At 37.0% G+C, this 21,299-nt stretch overlaps 1 protein-coding gene across 2 annotated transcripts in view; it reads left to right on the top strand.

Moving 5' to 3' along the window:
- LOC150106281 (E3 ubiquitin-protein ligase MARCHF5-like) overlaps window positions 1-20,311 on the top strand; it is a 116,561-nt gene extending 96,250 nt beyond the window's left edge. For both annotated transcript variants that reach the window (XM_090392304.1, XM_090392303.1), the window contains exon 5: window positions 19,884-20,311. In XM_090392304.1, coding sequence (XP_090248430.1) covers window positions 19,884-20,042 — 159 coding nt within the window. In that variant the 3' untranslated portion in view covers window positions 20,043-20,311. The remainder of the gene's footprint in view (window positions 1-19,883) is intronic.
- The last annotated feature ends 988 nt before the right edge of the window (window positions 20,312-21,299 follow it).

The raw sequence follows: 21,299 nt of genomic DNA, 5'->3' as shown, positions 1-21,299 counted from the left end.
AATGAATGAGCAGCACACAGAATAAAAAAAGCCCTTGAATTTATTTCAAGAATTTTTTTCTGCAGTCCATTATGTTTGCCTCGCATATTTGAACCGTTATAAGCTTGGCCGCATAAATCCAAAATGTTAATATTCAATAATTTTAAATAATTTTTTATAAATTGAAATAGTCCTTGCCCACTGGTATCTTCTACAGATTGAAAACCCAAAAAATGTTCATGAATTTCTGCTATATTTGTATCTTTATTTTGATTAACAAATCTAATAACAATAGATAATTGTTCTGTGTGGCTTATATCCGGAGTAGTGTCAAGAATTAATGAATAATATTTCGCTTTTTTAACCATTTCTAAAATTTTTCGTTTTATAGCTTCAGAAATTATACGGATGATTTCATTTTGTATTTTATCACCTAAATAATGAGCAATGTTCCTTTTTTGTGATGTTTGGATGCGATGCAAGTATTCTGCCATTATCGAATCAAATTTAGCAACAGTTTCTACTAACTTTAAAAAATTGCCGTTATTATTTTCAAAAATTTTTGTGAAGAACCTCTGAAAGCTATACACTGTCTTGATAAATATTGTATTATGTAGATTAACCGTTCTATAACAGATTGCCAATATTTTTTCTCAGTTTCATATAATCTTTGTTGTGTGCAATCAATAGTGCATTTCTTAATGAATGACATTTTAAGTTCGCTGTATTTTGAACAGTTTTTAATGTGCGCGGAACTTGTCTCGTGTATTTTTAGTATATGACTCAATTGTTGCAACCGTATTCATTAGTAAGTTGGGAATTTTGACTACCAAATATTTTACAATAATAACAGAAAACCGAATTTCGCGATTCTGAATAAACTAAATAACTTCGTAAAAGTTTTTCTTCATTTGCTAAAGTTCGATAATAGTATGAATCGGAAAACTTGCGGCCAGATTCATCTTTGGGAAATTCTTTATTAACTACTTGATGCGGGCAATGCTCAACTAAACAATCACTAACTTTGGTAGTTATATGATTCGGCCAAGTACCTGGATCATTACCATTAAAATTTGAAGTTTCGTGTTTCGCTGAATCGGAATCCAGTATTTCTTCTGCTGCAACTTCTGTAGACAGTCCAGTTTCATTTTCGCATGTAACATTTGTGTCTTCATAGTTACCTCGTGTCCTCTCTCTTTCTGGAGTAGAGATACACGGAGTATTTGCTTCCTCAGAACTTTCTGTTCTTCGTTTTTTATGTGGTCCTGAAGTTAAAAATTTATTCAGCAATCCAGCCAGTTTATGTTCCAGTTGTACTTGCTGCAATTGTCTTTTCCTGTTTTGTGCACCAGATAACTTCTTTGGCTTTTTTTCCGACATCTAAGGGTTAACACACTTGGTTAGAGTTTAAAATAAGAAGAGCATTAAAAGTTGTCCCCCAAAATAAATAATAATTTCTGAAATTTTCCCTTCAACTTATTTTTTAACCCCTTAACCGACTATTATTTTTAAGGTGAATGGCCCAAGACTGACTATTTTTTTTTAATTACAGAATTTGATTTTTCAGATGTTTTGAATAATAAATATGCTTACATTTTAGGTATTTTTTGAAAATTAACATGTAGAGATATTAGCCACTGATTGATTTCTCAGTGATATTTATTTAATATTTTTTACATTCTGGTAATTGTTTAATAATTAAGAAATTTCTAGAATATTAAAATTATTTATTAAAGAAATCAGTAAAAGGACCCCAACCCCAATGTCTTCCAACCAGAACAAGAACAAATATATAAATAAATCTCTTATTGAAAATTATTTATTTTCTAGACGTCTACCCAACATAACATAAAAATCTTTTGTTTTCAAAATAAGATAATTAACTAAAATTAAACAATTTATATAAGTTGCGTTTCTGCAGTATAATGGCTGTTGGGGATAGCGTATTGTTTATTGCAGGGAGCGAATTATTGCTCAAATGTGAAATTCAGGGAGATAGAAACCCGCAGTTTTACTAGGAGGATTCATGCATAATATAATTTAATAGATATATATATTTATATATAGACTATAAAAGTTTATGAAATTCACATCGTATGATACTTTATGGGTTGTTTCCTTAAGTATCTAATAAGTGGGTTCGAAAATGTTTAGTTTTAGTATGTATGACTGTAATTTTTTTATTAATAAAATATAATAAGCAGATATTTAACTGTCAATGGGAAATGGCGCCTTTTTATTTGTTAACTAAACGCTGTATTTTTGTAAAGTATCTTGTTGCCATAATACGGCTGAGTGAGCGCCCTTATTAAGCAGCGCCGTGAGGCAGGCCGTCTCTATGCTACATCCTGTCGACGGTACTGGGCAAAGCACAGCGTAAGAATGAATTCACGGTCTGTCTTAAACTAACAAATTCCACTAAAAATATAGGGTGTCCCAAAATTCACGCAAGAAGTAATTTTAATAGAAAACACAGGTTTTTAATTAAAAATTGTAATTTTCTATTGATTCATAAAGTATACAGTATAGGGTTATGCATGGAATAGCATATCGGGTAAATGGCCTCCACGGCTTTGCTGGCACATACGCACTCTTTTGTCGAAATTTTTCATGACCGTTTTGCATAAATGTGGCTGAATTTCATTGATACAGCGCTCAATTTCTTCCTTCAAGGTGTGGGTGGTTGTGGACTTGTTGGCATAAACCTTAGACTTCAAAAAACCCCAAAGAAAAAAGTACACGTTAAGTCACATGATCTGGGCAGCCAATTCTGATCACCAAAACGGGAAATTACACGAAAAGGAAACGACTCATGCAGTAATTGAATTGTTTCTTGGGCTGTATGGCATGTGGCACCGTCTCATTGAAACCACATGTAGTCCACATCCATATCTTGCAATTTAGGCACAAAAAAACTGGATTATCATGTCGCGATAGCGAGCACCATTAACTGTAATTGCCTTACCAACCGCATTTTCGAAGAATGGACCGATGATGCCTCCAGCCCAAAATCCGAACCAAACGGTGACACGTTGTGGATGCATTTGTTTGTCAACAATCACTCGTGGATTTTCTGAACCCCAAATGCGATAATTTTGTCGATTAACGAAGCCATCAAGATGAAAATGAGCCTCATCGCTGAAGATGATTTTGTTCGAAAAATAAGCATCCACTTGTTGTTGTTCCATAATCCATTCAACGAACTCTCTTCACTGTGTGTGGTCAGTAGGCTTCAGTTCTTGTCAATTGAACTTTGTAAGCATAAAGATGCAAATTTTTCGTGAGAATACGCTGTAGAGAGCTTCTCGAAATGCCCAATTCAAGACCACAGTGCTGAATTGATGTTCCTGGACTCTCAGCAACACTCTCACAAACTGCTTCGATGTTTTCTGTTGAACGACTTGTTGAAGGACGGCCGGAGTGTATAAGATCACTAATTGATCCAGTTTCCTTGAATTTTTTAATTAATCTTTTCACAGTTGATGAAGTTAAATCACTATTCTGACCATATTTTGTACAAAAATTGTGAAACTGTAGCTGCCAAACCTTCATTATTTTTTAAAATATTGCTCAACAATGAAAATGCATTGTTCTTTTGTGTAGCGCTTCATTTATAATAACCTCCATTTATAATAACCCTGAACTGTCAGCTGTCATGCTGTCTTTTTTTTTCTCGTTGGCAACACTTTACTGCACAAATTTAAATCTTGCGTGAATTTTGGGACACCCTGTATAATAAACAATCGAGAATATTTCTAAAATTTTCACTGAGTCGATGCTTACTCTGTGAAATAAAATCTGTGGTAATATTGATAACGTTTCACTTCAAATGATATAATTCAAGAATAAGAAGATTTATATTTTTTAAAATTATTTCCCCGTGGTGAAATGGCGCCCCTATCTTCAAGCGCCCTTGTGCAGCGTACAATCTGCACAACCGTACGGCTCGGCCCTGGTAATAACCACTCAGCTTTGAGCCTTACTCTGGACATGGATGTTTGCAATTTTTCTTAGGTGGATATCATTTTCATCACCTGTTGGGAAATCACCACTATGTTTATTGGAGGGCTGAAGTGGCTTGAAAAATATCCTTGTTTGGTCTCTAAAGCAAAGTTTCAGGATTAAAAAAAAAAAAGTAAATAAATATATACATGTACACTACAAGATTTAATTGTATAATGTTTATCTGCATATAAGAGGGGGCGCTAGTGGGTCAAGCGCTACGAACGTGTTTTGAAGAGCTCCTGATTCAGATAAGTTTTACTAGGAATAATTAAGTATATATGCGTAATTGTTTAAGTAAGAGCGGCTGTACACGTTGTACGCTACCGATATTATTAGTGTGGGGTTTTTTTTTTCTTGCTTAAACTAAATACGAAAACGTTAATATTAGACCTAGTAACCTGCAGAGAGAAAAAAAAAAAAAATGGCGGCGGCATTGTCATTCCAGGATTTTAATTTGGATTTCAGTCGGTTCGTTAAGTGTGAGGTCTGTTATATGTATTCCTTCGACTACATAAATGATTTGTGGATGTTTAGTGCGGATGGAAGAAGGGTGTGTGCGAAATGTGACCTGAACGAGGAATTGATGAATGCGAATATGAAGTTGATGACAGAAAGTGCTAGTACCGATTGTGTTGCGAGTGCACGTTTGAAAGAGGATGGCGAGAAAGACAGGCGAAAAAATGTTAAAAAATCAGGAAAAAAGAAAAAGAGCGATTTGACAACCGTAACGGATGTTAAAAGGGACGAAAGTGAGGCGGAAAGAAACGAAATTGAGAGAACGAATGAAAGTAGAAATGGCGTGGTGCAGAAATCGCAAGTAAAAAAAATCGAAAGAATGAATGATAGTGAAAAAAGAATGACTGATGGCGAAAGTTGGACGCATGTTGGAACGAAAGTATTGAACCAAAGAAAGATGAATGACAGTAAAAGTGAGAAGAATTATAGCGAAAGTTGGACACATGTTAGTCCGAAAGTATGGAAACAAAGAAAGATATGTGAGAGTGAAAGTGAGAAGAATGATAGTTAAAGTTGGACGTATGTTGGACCGAAAGTACGGAAACAAAGAAGGATGAATGAGAGGGAAAGTGAGAAGAGGGGGTCGAGAGTTAGAAAGTTAGAAAGATTTAATGATAGAGTGAATGTGTCGCGAGGTTCAGAAGGTGAATTGGATTGGATGAAGCAAGAAATGAAATGGATGCAGAATGAAATTAAGAGAATTCAGGTCAAAACTATTAAAATAAATCATGATGGCATGAAAGAGATAACAAAAGATGAGCGAGTGGCATTGTATGGCGACTCCATTATTAAAGGTGTGCTAGAGGATAAAATGCACAAGGTATGTTTTCCAGGCGGTAAAATGAGTAGAGTGATTGAGGCATTGAATATGAGGCGGGAACGAGCAAAAGAGTTAATTGTATTAATTGGTACGAATGATTTGAGAGAGAACAAAGAGCATGTCAAAATGAATGTCAGGAGACTGCTTGGAAAGATAAAGGAGAATAGTGTGACAGGAAGGGTGGTCAGTGTGTTGCCTAGGTATGATTGTGGTGAAATGAGGCGGAGAGCAAGGATTATGAATGATATTCTGGCTGAAATGTGTGAGGAGATGGGAGTACAGTTTGTTAATGTGTGGAATGAGTTTGAGGGACGAAGTGAGCTGTATGGGAGCGATGGACTGCATTTGAGTGGTTATGGTGTGAGTCGCTTGGAGAGACTGCTGCTGGACGGTAGAGAAGTGAATAGAGAGAATGAATCAGATCGAGAGGGGAGTGATGTGGAAGAGCAGGAGAGTAAGACAGGAGAGATTGAAGGAGTGGAAATGAATGTGGAAGTGAGTGGTATGAGTATAGAAAATGAGAGAATGGGTGTGCAAGAGGAGCAGGGAAACGGCGAGGCTCAGGGTGGACAGGGATACACAGTGTGAGAAAGGTGGATGCTCCAAGAGGAGGTGAGAGAATGTGTAGGCAGGAAAGTAATGGGATGATCAGGGATCAAAAGGAAACAGATGGAATTGCAAAGAGTTCTAAAATGAAGAAGCAGAAAGGGAAATGGCCCCAGTATAGAATGGAGAGATCACATCGAGTGAGTGGTATCAGTGGAACTAGCTGTAGATCCAGAAATGAGTTGTTGTGTTTGTATACCAATGCTAGAAGTATAAGAAACAAGGCAGATGAAATGGTTGCACTGATTGCGTCTGTGCACCCAGAGATTGTCGGAATAAGTGAGACATGGTTAGATGAGGATGACATCCTGACAGGAATAGAGATGGAAAGGTATGATGTGTTTCGTGAGGATAGAAGGGGTAAAAAGGGAGGGGGAGTGCTATTGATGATAGAGAAAGAGTTATGTCCATACAAGGTAGAGATGCAAGAGGGAAATGGGGCCATTGGTTTTGAGGCAATATGGTGTGAGATAGAGGTGAATAGAATCAAATACTTGGTGGGATGTTGTTATAGACCTGGTAATGTGGATGGTGGTGATAGTGAAATGTATAGTCAAATAAGCCAAGCAAATAAGAAAAGGGTGATCATTATGGGTGATTTTAATTATGGCAATATAGACTGGAATGAAGAGATAGCAACTGGAAGTAAAGAAAATGAGTTTCTTGAGTTTTTGAGGGATAACTACCTCAGACAGTATGTAACAGAGGGCACAAGAGGATTAAGGGTCTTGGATTTGGTCATCTCATCGGAGGATGTAATTATCAATTAGGTATCAAATCATCCACCAATTGGTGAAAGTGACCATGAGGTGATTACTTGGGTGGTTGCCAGCAGTGCAAGGACCCCTGTGAAAAAAGGGTATATGTGGAACTACAAGGGGGGTGATTATGAAGAGCTCAGGAGGCAGCTTGCAGGTGTAGCATGGAATGAGGAGTTAGCTGGAAAAGAGATCAATGCAGCTTGGGGGATTTTCAAAAAATATTTAGTGGATGCAATGTCTAAATGTATACCACGGGTGAGAAGGTTAAATAAGTTAGGTGTGAGATGGATGAATAAAGAGATTAAGCATGCAATACAGAGAAAAAGGGCATTGTGGAGGCAGCATAAGAGAAGTGGAAGTAACCAATTTCATGAGTTCTACAAAGACCAGGCAAGGAGAGTGACTTGGTTGGTGAGAGTAGGTAAAGAGAGGTATGAACAGCAGTTAGCTAATGAAGCTAAAAAGAATCCTAGGGAGTTCTTTCGATATGTAGCCAGCAAAAGAAAGAATGATTATGGAAGGATGACATTGATTGGAGGAAATGGTATAAAGACAGCTGTTGCAGAATGTGTGGTGGAGATACTTAATGAGCAGTTCATAAAGATCTTTCAATCTTGTGAATGTGACTTCATGGAGAGATTAAGAGCAGTTGATGATGGGGAGGAGAGACTGACTGTAAGTGAGCAAGAGGTGTTTGGGGAGTTGAGTAAACTAGATGTAAATAAGGCTGTGGGACTTGATAATATATCACCGCGTATTCTGAAGGAATGTGCCAGAGAGTTGACACCTGCCTTGACATATTTTTTTAATACGAGTCTTGCACTTGGTCAAGTCCCTAAAGAGTGGAAGGAGGGCAAGATTGTGCCACTTCATAAAGGAGGTGATCGAACTCAAGCATCAAACTATAGGCCTATCTGTGTGTCAGGTGTTGTGGTTAAGTTGTTGGAGAAGCTTGTGAAAACTAGGATCCAGAGTTGGGTTGACAACAATGGTATAATCTTTGATGGACAGCATGGATTTGCTAAAGGGAGGTCGTGTTTTAGTAATCTACTTACTTATTACAATAAAGTGACTGCTTCCTTGGACAGAGGAGAAGGATACACAGTAATATACTTGGATTTTGCAAAAGCTTTTGATAGAGTACCTCATGATAAGTTGACAGTCAAACTAGAGCAGATGGGGTTGGATATTAGATTAGTGCATTGGATTGGAGACTGGCTATCTGATAGGTATCAACAAGTTGTGTATGGGGGTGCAATATCCAGGAAAAGGAAAGTCACTAGTGGAGTGCCTCAGGGATCTGTTTTAGGGCCATTACTATTTAACTTGTATATTAATGATATTGGCGAAGATTTGGATGGAGATATCCAGTTGTTTGCAGATGATGCAAAGTTGGGACGAACCATAAAGAGTAGTGAAGATGTTGTGGCCTTGCAAGAAGACTTGAATAAATTGAGTGATTGGGCAAGCAAATGGGGATGTGAGTTCAATGTTGCAAAATGTAAGGTTTTAAAATTTGGAAAACAAAGATGGGATGCAGAATTTATGCTTGGTGAGAATATATTGTTGGAAGTAGAGGAAATAAGAGATCTGGGAGTGATAGTGGATAAGGATCTAAAATTTAGGGGACACATCGCCAAAATTGTGAAGACAACACAAAGACTTCTGGGAATGATGAGGAAGACACTGACGTGTAGAAGTAGGGAGATTCTTGTTCCATTGTATAAGGCTTTGATTAGGCCACACATGGACTATTGTGCCCAGATTTGGTCACCTGGTTTTCAGAAGGATGAAGAGATGTTGGAAAGGGTGCAAAGGCGACTGACTAAGGTAGTTTCTGACCTCTGGAATGTCGAGTATGAGGAAAGATTAAAAAGATGTAATTTGCAGAGTCTAGTGGAGAGAAGGAAGAGGGGAGATATGATAGAGACCTACAAGTTGGTAAGGGGTTGTTATAGGATCAATGGTGGAGAAGTTCTACAGAGAATAGTGGGAGATCAGGGGAGAACCAGAGGTCATACCTGGAAACTGTATAAAGAGGGTGTGAGTAGGGGAGTGAGAGGCAGGTTTTTTTCGTGCAGAGTTGTGAATGATTGGAATACCTTGCCTGAGAGTGTGGTGTCTGCAAGGAATTTGAATGTGTTTAAGACCCGGTATGATGAGATGTGTGTGAGATAAAAGGATCTCCTAGATGAGTCTTTTGACTCCATGAGGTCTTGTTTTAATAATAATAATAATAATAATATAACACTTTTTAGCATACTCTGAGTGAGTTGAATTTCACATTTTCCAATGTATTTTGTAACAGTAATTTTTTTAAAATATATTTTTCTGTTTATTTATTTATTTTTTTTTCAGAAATTTTACTTAAGGAATTATTCAGTTTGCTGCTTCTTGACACTGTTTCATATGACATAAATACTCTGCTTGCAGTGCAATACAGTAAGGTGTGCTATATTATTATTATTATTATCTGCATGTAATAACAGCTGTAAATGCATATCCTCCAGTTGTGAGGAAATGCCAACTAGACCTCTAGGTGGTCTAGTTGGCATTCTAGGTCTAGGTTGTTTTCATCTATCTTCCCTGAAAAATGCAAAAAATAATTTTAAAAAATTATTAATCCAGCTATGGTGCTAATGTACTATATGTCTGTTAGCTTTTCTTATGTGAGAGTTGCATTAAAAAAAAACACAAAAAAACTGATAGCTGAAGGAATTTTTACTTGCAATGATGATGAGTTTCATTTAAATAGATTTGTTTTAGGTGCTTGTAGAAATTGTTGTCCAGGAAAGGAGTGAATATAAATAGTTAGGGAAAGTAAATAAGTTAACAATAAGTGCATGAATATTTGGATGGATGCATTGCTGTGAGATATGAAAACTGCAATTATAATAACAAAGAGAAAGAGAGAGAGAGTGGTAGTAGTAGTACGGTAGGGATGAACCCAGAAATAGCAGGACTAATTTCTTACACAAAGGTAATGTTGGTGGCAAGAGGTGCCTTCATTTCTGGGTAGTAACTCTTTTCATAAAGCATAGCAATATGTGTCTGAAAGGAAATGTGCTGTGCATAGGATGATTTGATGTGAAGGCATCTGCCTCCATATGCAAGTAACTTACTCATGAAGATAATTCATTTCTGTCTCACACTTTTGTAAAGGATTAAAACAAGAATAGAATTTCTTGTCAGTTTTTGTACTATTGAAAAAAGATTTCTACAATCTCTAATTCAGAGTATTTTTATAATATTGTGATACAATTCTACATGCAGTTTTCTGTTACACTTCTGCATTGATTTAACTGTCAGTATTCCCTGAATCTAGCATTTATGTTATTTTGTGACACCTTCAAGGAGTTCAAAGACTCATCAAGGGAGAACACCTACTCTACATCTCTCTGTCTCCACCACTACACTGAACTTCTACTACCATCATCATCTACATGTTCTGCTGATGAAACCTCATTGAAGGATGAAAGCAGTCTGTCATTCTGTAATAATTCATAAGCAATATACACATCTGAAAATAAGTGAAGTGTGCTGTGCATTATGGGATACTAGGTTAATTTGATGTTAAGCCATCAAGATTTATCTGTTATATGTACCCTCAAGGGGGGGAGGGTTACATAATCTGTACTCTAACATTCTTTCATTTCAGTGAAATTAAATAGTGAACAGCACTTGTTATATTCAATTTATGGAGTCAACTACCATTTGAGATAGAAATTTTAATAATAAAATTCTACATTTTGACTTTCACATTAGTCATCTTCAGGAATATATACATCTATATATATAAACACACACACTACTGCATTACAGCAACTAGCAACACACCATAGTAAGCCTGCAACACATCTAACCTGCCTAGCTTGACCTCTTGTGGTAAAATAAAATACACACAGGGTGATTATAATTAAACTTCACATTTCAAAAGACTGTAACTGGGTAACAACTCAGCAGAATGAATTAATATTTAACATGATGATGATGCATGCAGCAATTAAATTTTATTTTGTGCAAAACCGTTAGTTCTAAAAGTTGCCACTAGGGCGTTGCAGCCCCCCATACATGTTGCTGCAGTGCATGTAAATTACGTATGATACTTCAGATATGCAGTGAAATGCTGCGACCGTACCATTTATGCAGATGACAAACGTCCCCAATGACGTATACTTCGAAAGGAGCCTCTATAAAAGCAGAATTTGTCAGTTCATTGCCTGTGAGCAGATATGTTAAAGCACAATGTCACCATTACTGAAGTATCATGCACTTCTCATGAAGTTGTTTTACAAAATAACAGCTGTGCCTTGACAGCATTGCGAAAGTTCAGAACATTAAAGGGATTAAAAATAGGTCCTATGATTGCAAATGGTTTATGCAAAATGATCTGGAAATTTGAAGAGACAGGTTCTTTAGATGTCAAACCTGGCAGAGGATGGAAGCCCATCGAATGGTAGACAGTGGAGGAAGAAAGAATGGCAAATGTCATAGGAAGCAACAGCATGGTGTATTGCACGGTCTTTAGACAAACCTGTAAGCACAATTCACAAAAGTCGTAAAGCAAATTCTGCAATTCTGCACTGTTATTCTTACAAGATTTCCTGTGTTGAGCAATGGCTTAAACCCGATCAGGGTGCATGAGAAGCATTTGCCCTGCAGTTTCTTGCTCTGACTGAACTGGACAAGGACTGGCCATGGAACATTTTCTGGATTGATGAAGCTCACTTCCATCTGAATGGTGCTATGAATACGCACAACTGCAGAATTTGGGCAACTGCAAACCCACACATTGTACTACAGATTACACTTCATTTCCAGCGGAATTCATTATTAGACCTTGCTTTTTCAAGGAGCTTGGTCCTGCTGGTCTCGTTACCTGCACTGTTAATGGCCAGCGATACGTATCTCTCTTAGCCAATAAAGAGATTCCAACACTTCAACAGCATTGGTGCCTGGATTCAATAGTTTTATGCAGGATGGTGCCTTTTCTCACATTGCCACCCTTTATTAAGTGAATCATCAAAATCATCAGCCACCATTTTTATATGTCGCCAGCACGCCTGGCAAATCTGAACCCCTGCAACTTTTGGCTGTGGGGACATCTCAAAGACATTGTCTATCTTGGACACATAGCTAACTTAGTGGACCTCAAGATCATCATTACATGTCATATCCACAATATTTTAAGTGAAACTCTCATTCTGTGGTTGAGCATATAATTTTGCGATTTCTGCACATTGCTGACAATGAAGGACAGCATATTGAGAATGTTGTTGTGTAACCACACAACGCACCATCTGTAACCCATGTTTTGTGACATTTTGAATTACCTACTACGGTATTGCATTGTTTTAGGCAACTTTTAAAACTAACATTGGTTTTTGCACAAAATAAAATTCCATTACAACACACATCATCATGTTTACGTAAACATGTTAATTCCGTAAACGTCATCATGTTTACGGAATTAACAACGCATATAAAGTATATTAATTAAAGGTAACTTTAATGAATAACTTTTATATTTCGGCAATGTCACGTTGCCATCTTCAGGAACATAAAGATATGGTATGTGCACGCAGGCACTAACAAAAACAAATGAGGAAGAAAGCAAGAAACTAATATTGTTCCTAAAGTCCTAATGGTGCCCTCTGGCGGGCTAATTTGGTTGTCTTGGCAGTTGGGCTGAAGTTCTCATAATATAAGTCTCCCAATTTGGGGTAGTTTCATGCACCCAAATTTGTTGAGGTTAGGAACGTTTTTTAGAGCTGCTGATGATTCCTTGAATAATCTTTCGTATTTAACCCGTACTTGCTGCCGTGCTAAATCAAAATAATACACCGTACTTGCTGCGGTGTATTATTTTCGTTTTCTTCCAACGAATTCTATAGTGGGTATCTAAGGCATGGTTTGCCAGCCCAGAGCGGCTGTACTGGTGAAACCGGATGTAGTCTTTGTGTTCTGAAATCCTGATATTTGTTGTTCTGCCTGTTTGGCCAAAGTAGGAAATATAGAAGTTATTCATTAAAGTTACCTTTAATTAATATACTTTATATGCGTTGTTAATTCCGTAAACTAATTACCAGTTATGTATGACCAACGTATAAGCCTTGCTACTAGAATTATGATCATCCACGGAGATTCCATCGCACGAAAGGCCCATCAATACGGCAAAATGAGGTTGAAGATGTCCAGACAACTAAATCGTTTGGCATTCCTAAAACGCTGCCGGGATAACAAGGTAATCCCTAATTGTGTTAAATTGAAGCACCGTTTACTTCACAGAAAGCTCTGCGCATTTATAATCGCGCTAGCTTCGCCCTGTTAAGAGAACAAATTACTGCAACGTGTGTTCTCCTTGCCGACGAAAACAAAACCTTACGGGCGCTAGATGAAGAGCTTTCGAATACACTCGGCCATGATCTTTGGACGATACTTTATGACGTCTCATGCGCATCGGCAAGAAAAGAATGCGAAAAAAATACGAAAACCTGATAAAGAATTCTACTTCCTTACCACAGCCACCACTCAACACTGTAGTCAACCTCTCATTGGTAGTTTTAAAGCCTGAAGCACTCGCCGCACTTGCACGTGGTCACAATTTCGCCCTAGCTCCTAAAAGAATACCTGCCGAGGAAATCATGATCCAAATAGAACGTGGGATTCGCAACCTTCCTAACCATATTGCCAACAACGTCAGACTGGATGTAGTTGGTGTTCTCACTAAAGCCAAAAACCAACTTATCCAAAGACGAATATGCAGCCCTACAAGAAATGAAGAATAACAAAAAAATAGTAATCACCAAAGCGGATAAGGGAAATGCCACTGTGGTGCTAAATCAAAAGGATTACAAAGGTAAGCTTAATGCTTTAGTACTAGACCGTACTACTTACCTCCCTATTGAATATAATCCTACCAGCTCCCAGATTAGAACTCTCCACAGACTCCTTAAGAAAGTCACTTCTTGGCCTGTGGAAGTCACTAACAAACTAAAACCTTATAACTCTAGATGCCCCCGATTATATGGACTCCCAAAAATACATAAACAAAATGTGCCATTACGTCCCATAGTGGATGGCATTGATTCCCCCACATATAAATTAGCCAAACATTTAGCCAAAACGCTCACACACTATACTGGCAACACACCATCACACATAAAAAACTCAGCCCACTTTAAAGCCAGTATAGAAACCTCTCACTCCAACACACTGACATAATGGTCAATTTTGACGTCTCCTCCCTATTCACTAATGTCCCACTTACCCTAGAGCTCATCCAAGCCAAGTTTCCTCCCGATATCTCAGCCCTATTTCAGTTCACAATGAACTCAGGCTATTTCGTTTGGCAAGGACAGTTCTACAAACAGATAGAGGGGACAGCCATGGGTTCACCACTTTCCCCACCCTTGGCCAATTTCTTTATGGAGACCTTTGAAGAGAAAGCCTTAAACTCTGCCCAACAAAAACCCACTATTTGGCTTCATTACGTGGATGATGTGTTCGCTATTTGCCCACATGGCTCAGACACACTCCACTCCTTCCTAACACACTTAAACAACCAACACCCCAGAGTCCAGTTCACGTTAGAAAAAGAGGAAAACAACACCCTCCCCTCCCTAGACACTTTAATCACTCGCCAGCTTGATGGATCTTTGGTTTTCTCTGTTTACAGAAAACCCACCCATACTGGCAGATACATTCACCAGCAATTCCCCCCCCCCACACAACAATATGGGGTTATAAAAACACTATATAACAGGGCAAAATTAATCTGCTCAGATGACGAGGCCCTAACTACTGAACTAAACCACATCCTCAACACTTTCTTAGCCAATGGCTATAACCCCCAAAAAATACTAGCCAGTAAACCACAACCCCCCCCCCCCCCACTCCACAATAAAGATTACACTAAATCTATCACCATCCCCTACATCCAGGGCACCCCTGAGAAAATAACTAATATCCTCAGAAAATATGACCTTACTTGTTAAAGACCATATAAAAAGTTGGCATCTCTTATCCGCTCTACCAAAGACCAACCACTTCCCCTAGACCTACCTGGTGTATACCAGGTCCCTTGCAGCTGCTAATTGTCCTACTTTGGCCAAACAGGCAGAACAATAAATATCAGGATTTCTGAACACAAAGACTACATCTGGTTTCACCAGTACAGCCACTCTGGGCTGGCAGACCATGTCTTAGATACCCACCATAGAATTCGTTGGAAGAAAACAAAAATAATACACCACAGCAAGTTTAAATACAAAAGATTATTCAAGGAATCATCAGCAGCTCTAAAAACATTCCTAACCTCAACAAATTTGGGAGACTTACATTATGAGAATGTCAGCCCAACTGCCAAGACAACCAATTTAGCCCACCAGAGGGCACCATTAGGACTTTAGGAACAATATTAGTTTCTTGCTTTCTTCCTCATTTGGTTTTGTTAGTGCCTGCGTGCACATACCATATTTTTATGTTCCTGAAGATGGCAACGTGACGTTGCCGAAATATAGAAGTTATTAATTCAAGTTACCTTTAACTAATATACTTTATATGCGTTGTTAATTCTGTAAACTAATTACCAGTTATGTATGACCAACGTATAAGCCTTGCTACTAGAATCATCATGTTAAATATTAAATCGTTCTGCTACAGCCTTTTGAAATGTGAACTGGAATTATAACCACCCTGTGTGTGTAATAAAATTAAATTAAACAGAATAATAGCCAACATACTTTGGCTATTATTCAGTGATACTTTATATTACTGTATTCTTGCATTGGTTTAACATATGGTATTTAGCCTTTATATATTTTATATAAAGTACTTTATATATTAAATTATATTCATGTGAATGCATAGTAAACACACAGAACATTCAGAACAATTTGAAATAATTTTTAAAAAATAACATCAGTCTCTTTTATATAACTGCATAACAGTTGTCACCTTTGTTAGTCCTTATTGTTTTGTCTACTTACACCTGAAGAAATCCTGTGCAATTGGGATGAAACAACGTGTTACTAAGTAAATAAATCTCTTTCTTTTAAGGTTACAAGGTGATCTGCATTCATATTTACAAATTTAGGGACACAAATATGTGTTGAAATGATTATTTTACTAATTATTTATAAAATAACATTTGACGTTTCGACCCCCTGTATTGAGGTCATCATCAGAAGGATACATGTGTATAGGGAACCAAGCTACATGCTCTAGCACTCTGTACTGGTAAATTAAATCTATGCTGTTAATTAATCTTTTTCTTAGCCTGACTTCTAGTGATAATTAAATAAAATAAAATAAAAATTGAAAAAATAAATGAATAAAAAACTACAATAAACTCTTCTAAAATCCTCATGTACTAAGATTCTTCTGGATTTGTACAGTTCAGATTGTTATACTTGGATTTTCTTCAGGACTTGTACAGTTCAAGTTGCTATGGAATGTTAAGGGAAAAAAAAAAAAAAACATTTCACCAAGTCTTCTTGTAGTGGGATTGTTCTTTGGCTTGTTCTGGTTGCTGTAAAGGTTGCAGATGGGTCCTCCACATTCTTGGAATGGTTAGGCCATCATTTTTGTTCAGATTTGGATTATGTTTGAGCATTTCACAGTATATAGACTTAGTATTTTTCTAATTAATTCTGTGGTATGTTTGGAGTGCGTGGTCAGAAAGGCTAGTTTTTCCAAAATGGAGGTATTTGATGTGTCATTTATGTCCGTCCTTCTTAATTGGGATGGTTTTCCCTGTTTCCCCTATGTATGGTAGGTTACATATACATAGGTGTGGAAGAGGATCTTTGGAAGAACTGAGTAGGTGTCTTAATTTTGTGGGGGGTTTAACGGTGGTTTTGAAGTTGTATTTGTGTAGTATTCTGTCTATTTTTTCAGAAATGCCTCTAACAAGAATGCTATTGCCATACCTCAAGGTATGGCAATAGCATTCTTGAAAGCTTTTTTTGTTTTTACTAGTATCTCTGTGGAGGATCTTGTGAATAGTTTTTTTACTGTATCCATTATTTATAAATGTATGGTTGATGATCTTGTATTCCTGGTTTAGAGCTTATTCATTGAACAAAAAGTTTGAGCTCTGTGTTTAAGGGTGCTTACTTATGACACCTAGTTTTTGTGTTGGGTGGTGATAAGAATTTGTATGCCCCTGTGTATGTACCGGCCTGTGTGTGTGTGTAGGTTTATGGTAGACTGAGGAGAGACAGCCTGTGGAAAGACGTGTGACGAGTGTGTCTAGGAATGGAAGAGAGTTGTTTTTTTCCATTTCAATGGTGAATTGGATAAGTTGTTTGTTCAGGTGGCTAAGGAATGTATTTAGTGCTTCGTCACCATGGGGCCAAATGGCGAAAATATCTTCAACATATCTGAGCCAAATTTTGGGCTTTAGGCACACTGACTCTAGAGCTCATTGCTCAAAGTCTTCCATATAAAAGTTAGCAATTAGGGGGAAAAGTGGTGAACCCATGGCTGTACCCTCTTTTTAAAGGTAAAAATTGTTTTGCCACATGAAATATCCGGAGCGGAGTACGTGGGCAAAGAGGGCTGTGATGACGTATGGAAATACATTGGTGGAAAGGGAAGTTATGTCAAAGCTGACTAATAAATCTTGGTTGTTGAGTGTAATGTTTTTAATTTTGTTTATGAAATGTTGTGTATTTTTTATGTAGGAAGGAGACTGACCTACCAATTCTTTGAGTGTAGCAGCTAATTTTCTGGCTAAGTGGTAATTTGGGCTGTCAATTCCTTCAACAATCAGACGTAGTGGTGTGTCTGTTTTGTGTATTTTTGGCAGGCCATAAATTCTGGGCATGCAAGCATAATGAGGTATTAGTTTTTTTGCTGTTTCTTCTAGCCACGTGTTAATGGATTTAATTAATTCAGTTGTTTTCTTTTTGATATGTTTCGTGGGGTTATAGTTTACCATTTGGTAGGTGTTGTGTTCCGATACCAAATGGTTCATTTTCTCTATGTAAGTTGCCCGGTCTAAAATGACAGTGGCATTCCCACATACTCCGCTCCGGATATTTTGTGTGGAAAAACAATTTTTAACCTTCAAAAAGAGGGTACAGCCATGGGCTCATCACTCCCCCCCCCCCCCCCAATTGCTAACTAACTTTTATATGGAAGACTTTGAGAAATGAGCTCTAGAGTCAGCATGCCTAAAGCCTAAAATTTGGCTCAGATATGTCGACAATATTTTCGCCATTTGGCCCCATGGTGGCGAAGCACTAAATACATTCCTTAGCAACCTGAACAAACAACACAAATGTATCCAATTCACCATTGAAATGGAAAAAATAACTCTCTTCCGTTCCTAGACACACTCGTCACACGTCTTATCTCAGGCTGACTCTCCTTCTCAGTCTACTGCAAACCTACACACACAGGCCAGTACATACACAAAAATTCTTATCACCACCCAACACAAAAACTAGGTGTCATAAGCACCCTTAAACACAGAGCTCAAACTATTTGTTCAATGAACAAGCTCTAAACCAGGAATACAAGATCATCAACCATACATTTATAAAAAATGGATACAGTAAAAAAACTATTCATGAGATCCTCCACAGAGATACTAGTAAAAACAAAAAAGGTTTCAAGAATGCTATTGCCATACCTTATGTTAGAGGCATTTCCGAAAAAACAGACAAAACACTACACAAATACAACCTCAAAACCACCTTTAAACCCCCGACAAAATTAAGACACCTACTCAGTTCTTCCAAAGATCCTCTTCGACACCTAGCCCATCCAGGGGTATACAAAATAATGCACATGTAACCTACCATACATAGGGGAAACAGGGCAAACCATCCCATTTAGGAAGGACGAACACAAACGACACATTAAATACCTCCATTTTGAAAAAACTGGCCTTTCTGACCACACACTCTAAACATACCACAGAATTGATTGGAAAAATACCAAGTCCTTACACCGCACCAAAACCTGGTTTGAGAGGAAATTTAAAGAAGCATGTGAAATGCTCAAACATAACCCAAATCTGAACAAAAATGATGGCCTAACCATTCCGAGAATGTGGAGGACCCATTTGCAACCTTTATAGCAACCAGAACAAGCCAAAGAAAAATAAATCCCACTACAAGAAGACTTGGTGAAGTGTGTAACATGCTGGAAAAAAAAAAGACTAGTGACAAAATTAAAGAGAGATATGACAGACTTGACAAATTATTGTACATAATTTAAATTTGGCTGTTTTAAATTCTATTAAAGATATTTTATATTATATATAATATGAAATAATAAAATATATATCATACAATATTATAATATATCTACACACAAACACACATCATTATGGATGAGTAAAATTTTTCTTATGACCAGGATTTAAGTGATATTTCTATTTCTGGAGCCCTGCTTATAATGGATGACTACAAGGAATGATAACACATAACAGTTCAATGGATGGTAGAATTGCGATATTCTTCATTAGCCATTTTCTGTTCACTGCTGCATGAAGGCCCCCCCCCCCCAAGTCCTCCATTCAGTTCTGTTTTGAGTCTGTCTATGCCACTGAGTTCTAGCCATCTCTTTAATCTCTTCCTCCTCCTGCCATGTCTTTGGTCTTCTTGTAGCTTTCTTTTTTTCATCTCTGAGGTACCGTTCAGATATCAACTTTGTTCAATTTTGAGCGTTACTTCTTGCATTATGACCTGTCCATTGCCATTTGGATCTTTTAATGGCTATTATAATATCTCTCACCCTAGTCTGAGCTCTGACACAAGTATTGCACTTTCTATTTAGCATGGTAATACAAAGTTATGAACTTTCCATTTCCCTCATGATAATCTTAAACTTTGTTAATTTTATATCAAACTTTTAAAACATAAACCTCAAATTCACTTTTTTTGTAATTGAGAGCACCAGCAACAAGCTGTTAACATTTATTTTTTTTTGTACATGGATGAATAGGAATCAGCACTTTGATTTAATTGTCATGTATTATTCATTTATTTAAATAGCTTTAAAATAGTATAATTTATTATATAAGATTGATTCTTCTCCTCCTCAAATTGTACTGTATATTTTTTAATGCATCCTTGCCTACTCCCTATAAGGGAATGAAAGGCATTAGCAATAGCAATTTTTAATGAATTTTCTTCAGTTTAAATGATGGCTGTATTCATTGATAATTCCTTTATATTTAGGGGGGTATCACATACCTTGTGGTTAAAGGAGCATTCAAGATATATCTAAAGCAACAGCAGTTTATACGGCAGTGTCAACGCAGAGTATTAAATTATGGAGAACATCCAAAAACAATAGCATACCAGCAAAATAGCTGTCAGCAGGTTAGCATTAATTAATGGTTTGAAGCAACAAGATTTCAGTCGTGCCTTCCCTCTCCTGCTTTCCTCCTTTGTTTTTTTCATTTCCCATAAACAGTCCTTACTGAACTACTATACGAAGAAGATAACTAAGGAAAGATACCTGATCTGATTTTAGGCAAAAAAATGGCCTAAAATGCTTGGTAAAAAAAATATTTTCATTACATACTTATATGTAAAATATTAATATAAAGATATATTAATGTAATAAAAAAATTAAAAATTTCCAATCATTTCAGTGGTTTTCACACCCGACTAAAGTTTTTTTTTGATTTTTTGTATTTATAGATGGATAACACACACACACACACACACACACACATCAAAATTACAGAAGTGGGCTTCTTTAATCAGATAACTGTGGTAATATAATTTTTCCTTTTGCAGATATCAGAGGAACAAAAATGTGAATATATTCATCATATATTTATTTGGATTTTGTGTAGCCTTCTGAAATGTCTAATTAATATTTTAAAGAACAGAAATCTGTTTTCCTTTTATTGGATAAGAGAAAAATATTGCATTGTTTGAAGATTAAAATTTGTATCAAATGCTTTTCTAGGGGTTTCAAGGACTCATTAAAGCTAAGGCTTATTTTGACACTTATGCTTAAGTACCTGTTGTATCTCACCTTGAATAACACATACACCAAAGACGTCATCATCTAATGCTAGCTTATTCCACACACCATTGCTATGAGAAGAATCCGGACCTCACATTTTCTAACTGCACTCTTAATCATCTTTCAGGGATGATCCAAGGTTCTACCTCTGCCACCATAAGCTGCAAAATCTCGCTATCTCCACTGTATGATCTGATCATATCTCTTTCCCATCTGTTTCTCAAGCTTTCAATTCCACAATACAGTAGTTATCTTACTTGTCTCTGGATATTTTCAGCTGTCTGCCCTATCTCCTTTAAACCTAAAATGTAGTCCATAAACTTGCTGTCCACAATTAACCTCTCAAGGTTTCTAGCTTCACTGAGTACTTGTAGTAAATTTCCATTAAAACGATACTCTGCCTTCAATATCTTCCATCCAAAATGCATAACCTTACACTTTGCAATATTAAACTGATATTCATTATCAGTTCAAGGATTACTCTATTAGCTTGTCCCTTATCACTTTCCCTAACTTAGCATCACCAGTAAATAATTGGATATCACACTCAAGACTCTCCCCAGTAACTTGAACGTACAAGTTAAACAATCATGACCCAAGTACAGGTCCCACTC

This window comes from Typopeltis vanoorti, chromosome 5 (assembly GCF_054136105.1).
Source record: "Typopeltis vanoorti isolate ZY-2024b chromosome 5, IOZ_Tvanoo_1.0, whole genome shotgun sequence".
In the NCBI taxonomy this organism is placed as follows: domain Eukaryota; kingdom Metazoa; phylum Arthropoda; class Arachnida; order Uropygi; family Thelyphonidae; genus Typopeltis; species Typopeltis vanoorti.
The sequence above is the reverse complement of the archived record's forward strand: the minus strand, read 5'-3'. Positions and strand labels throughout refer to the sequence as shown.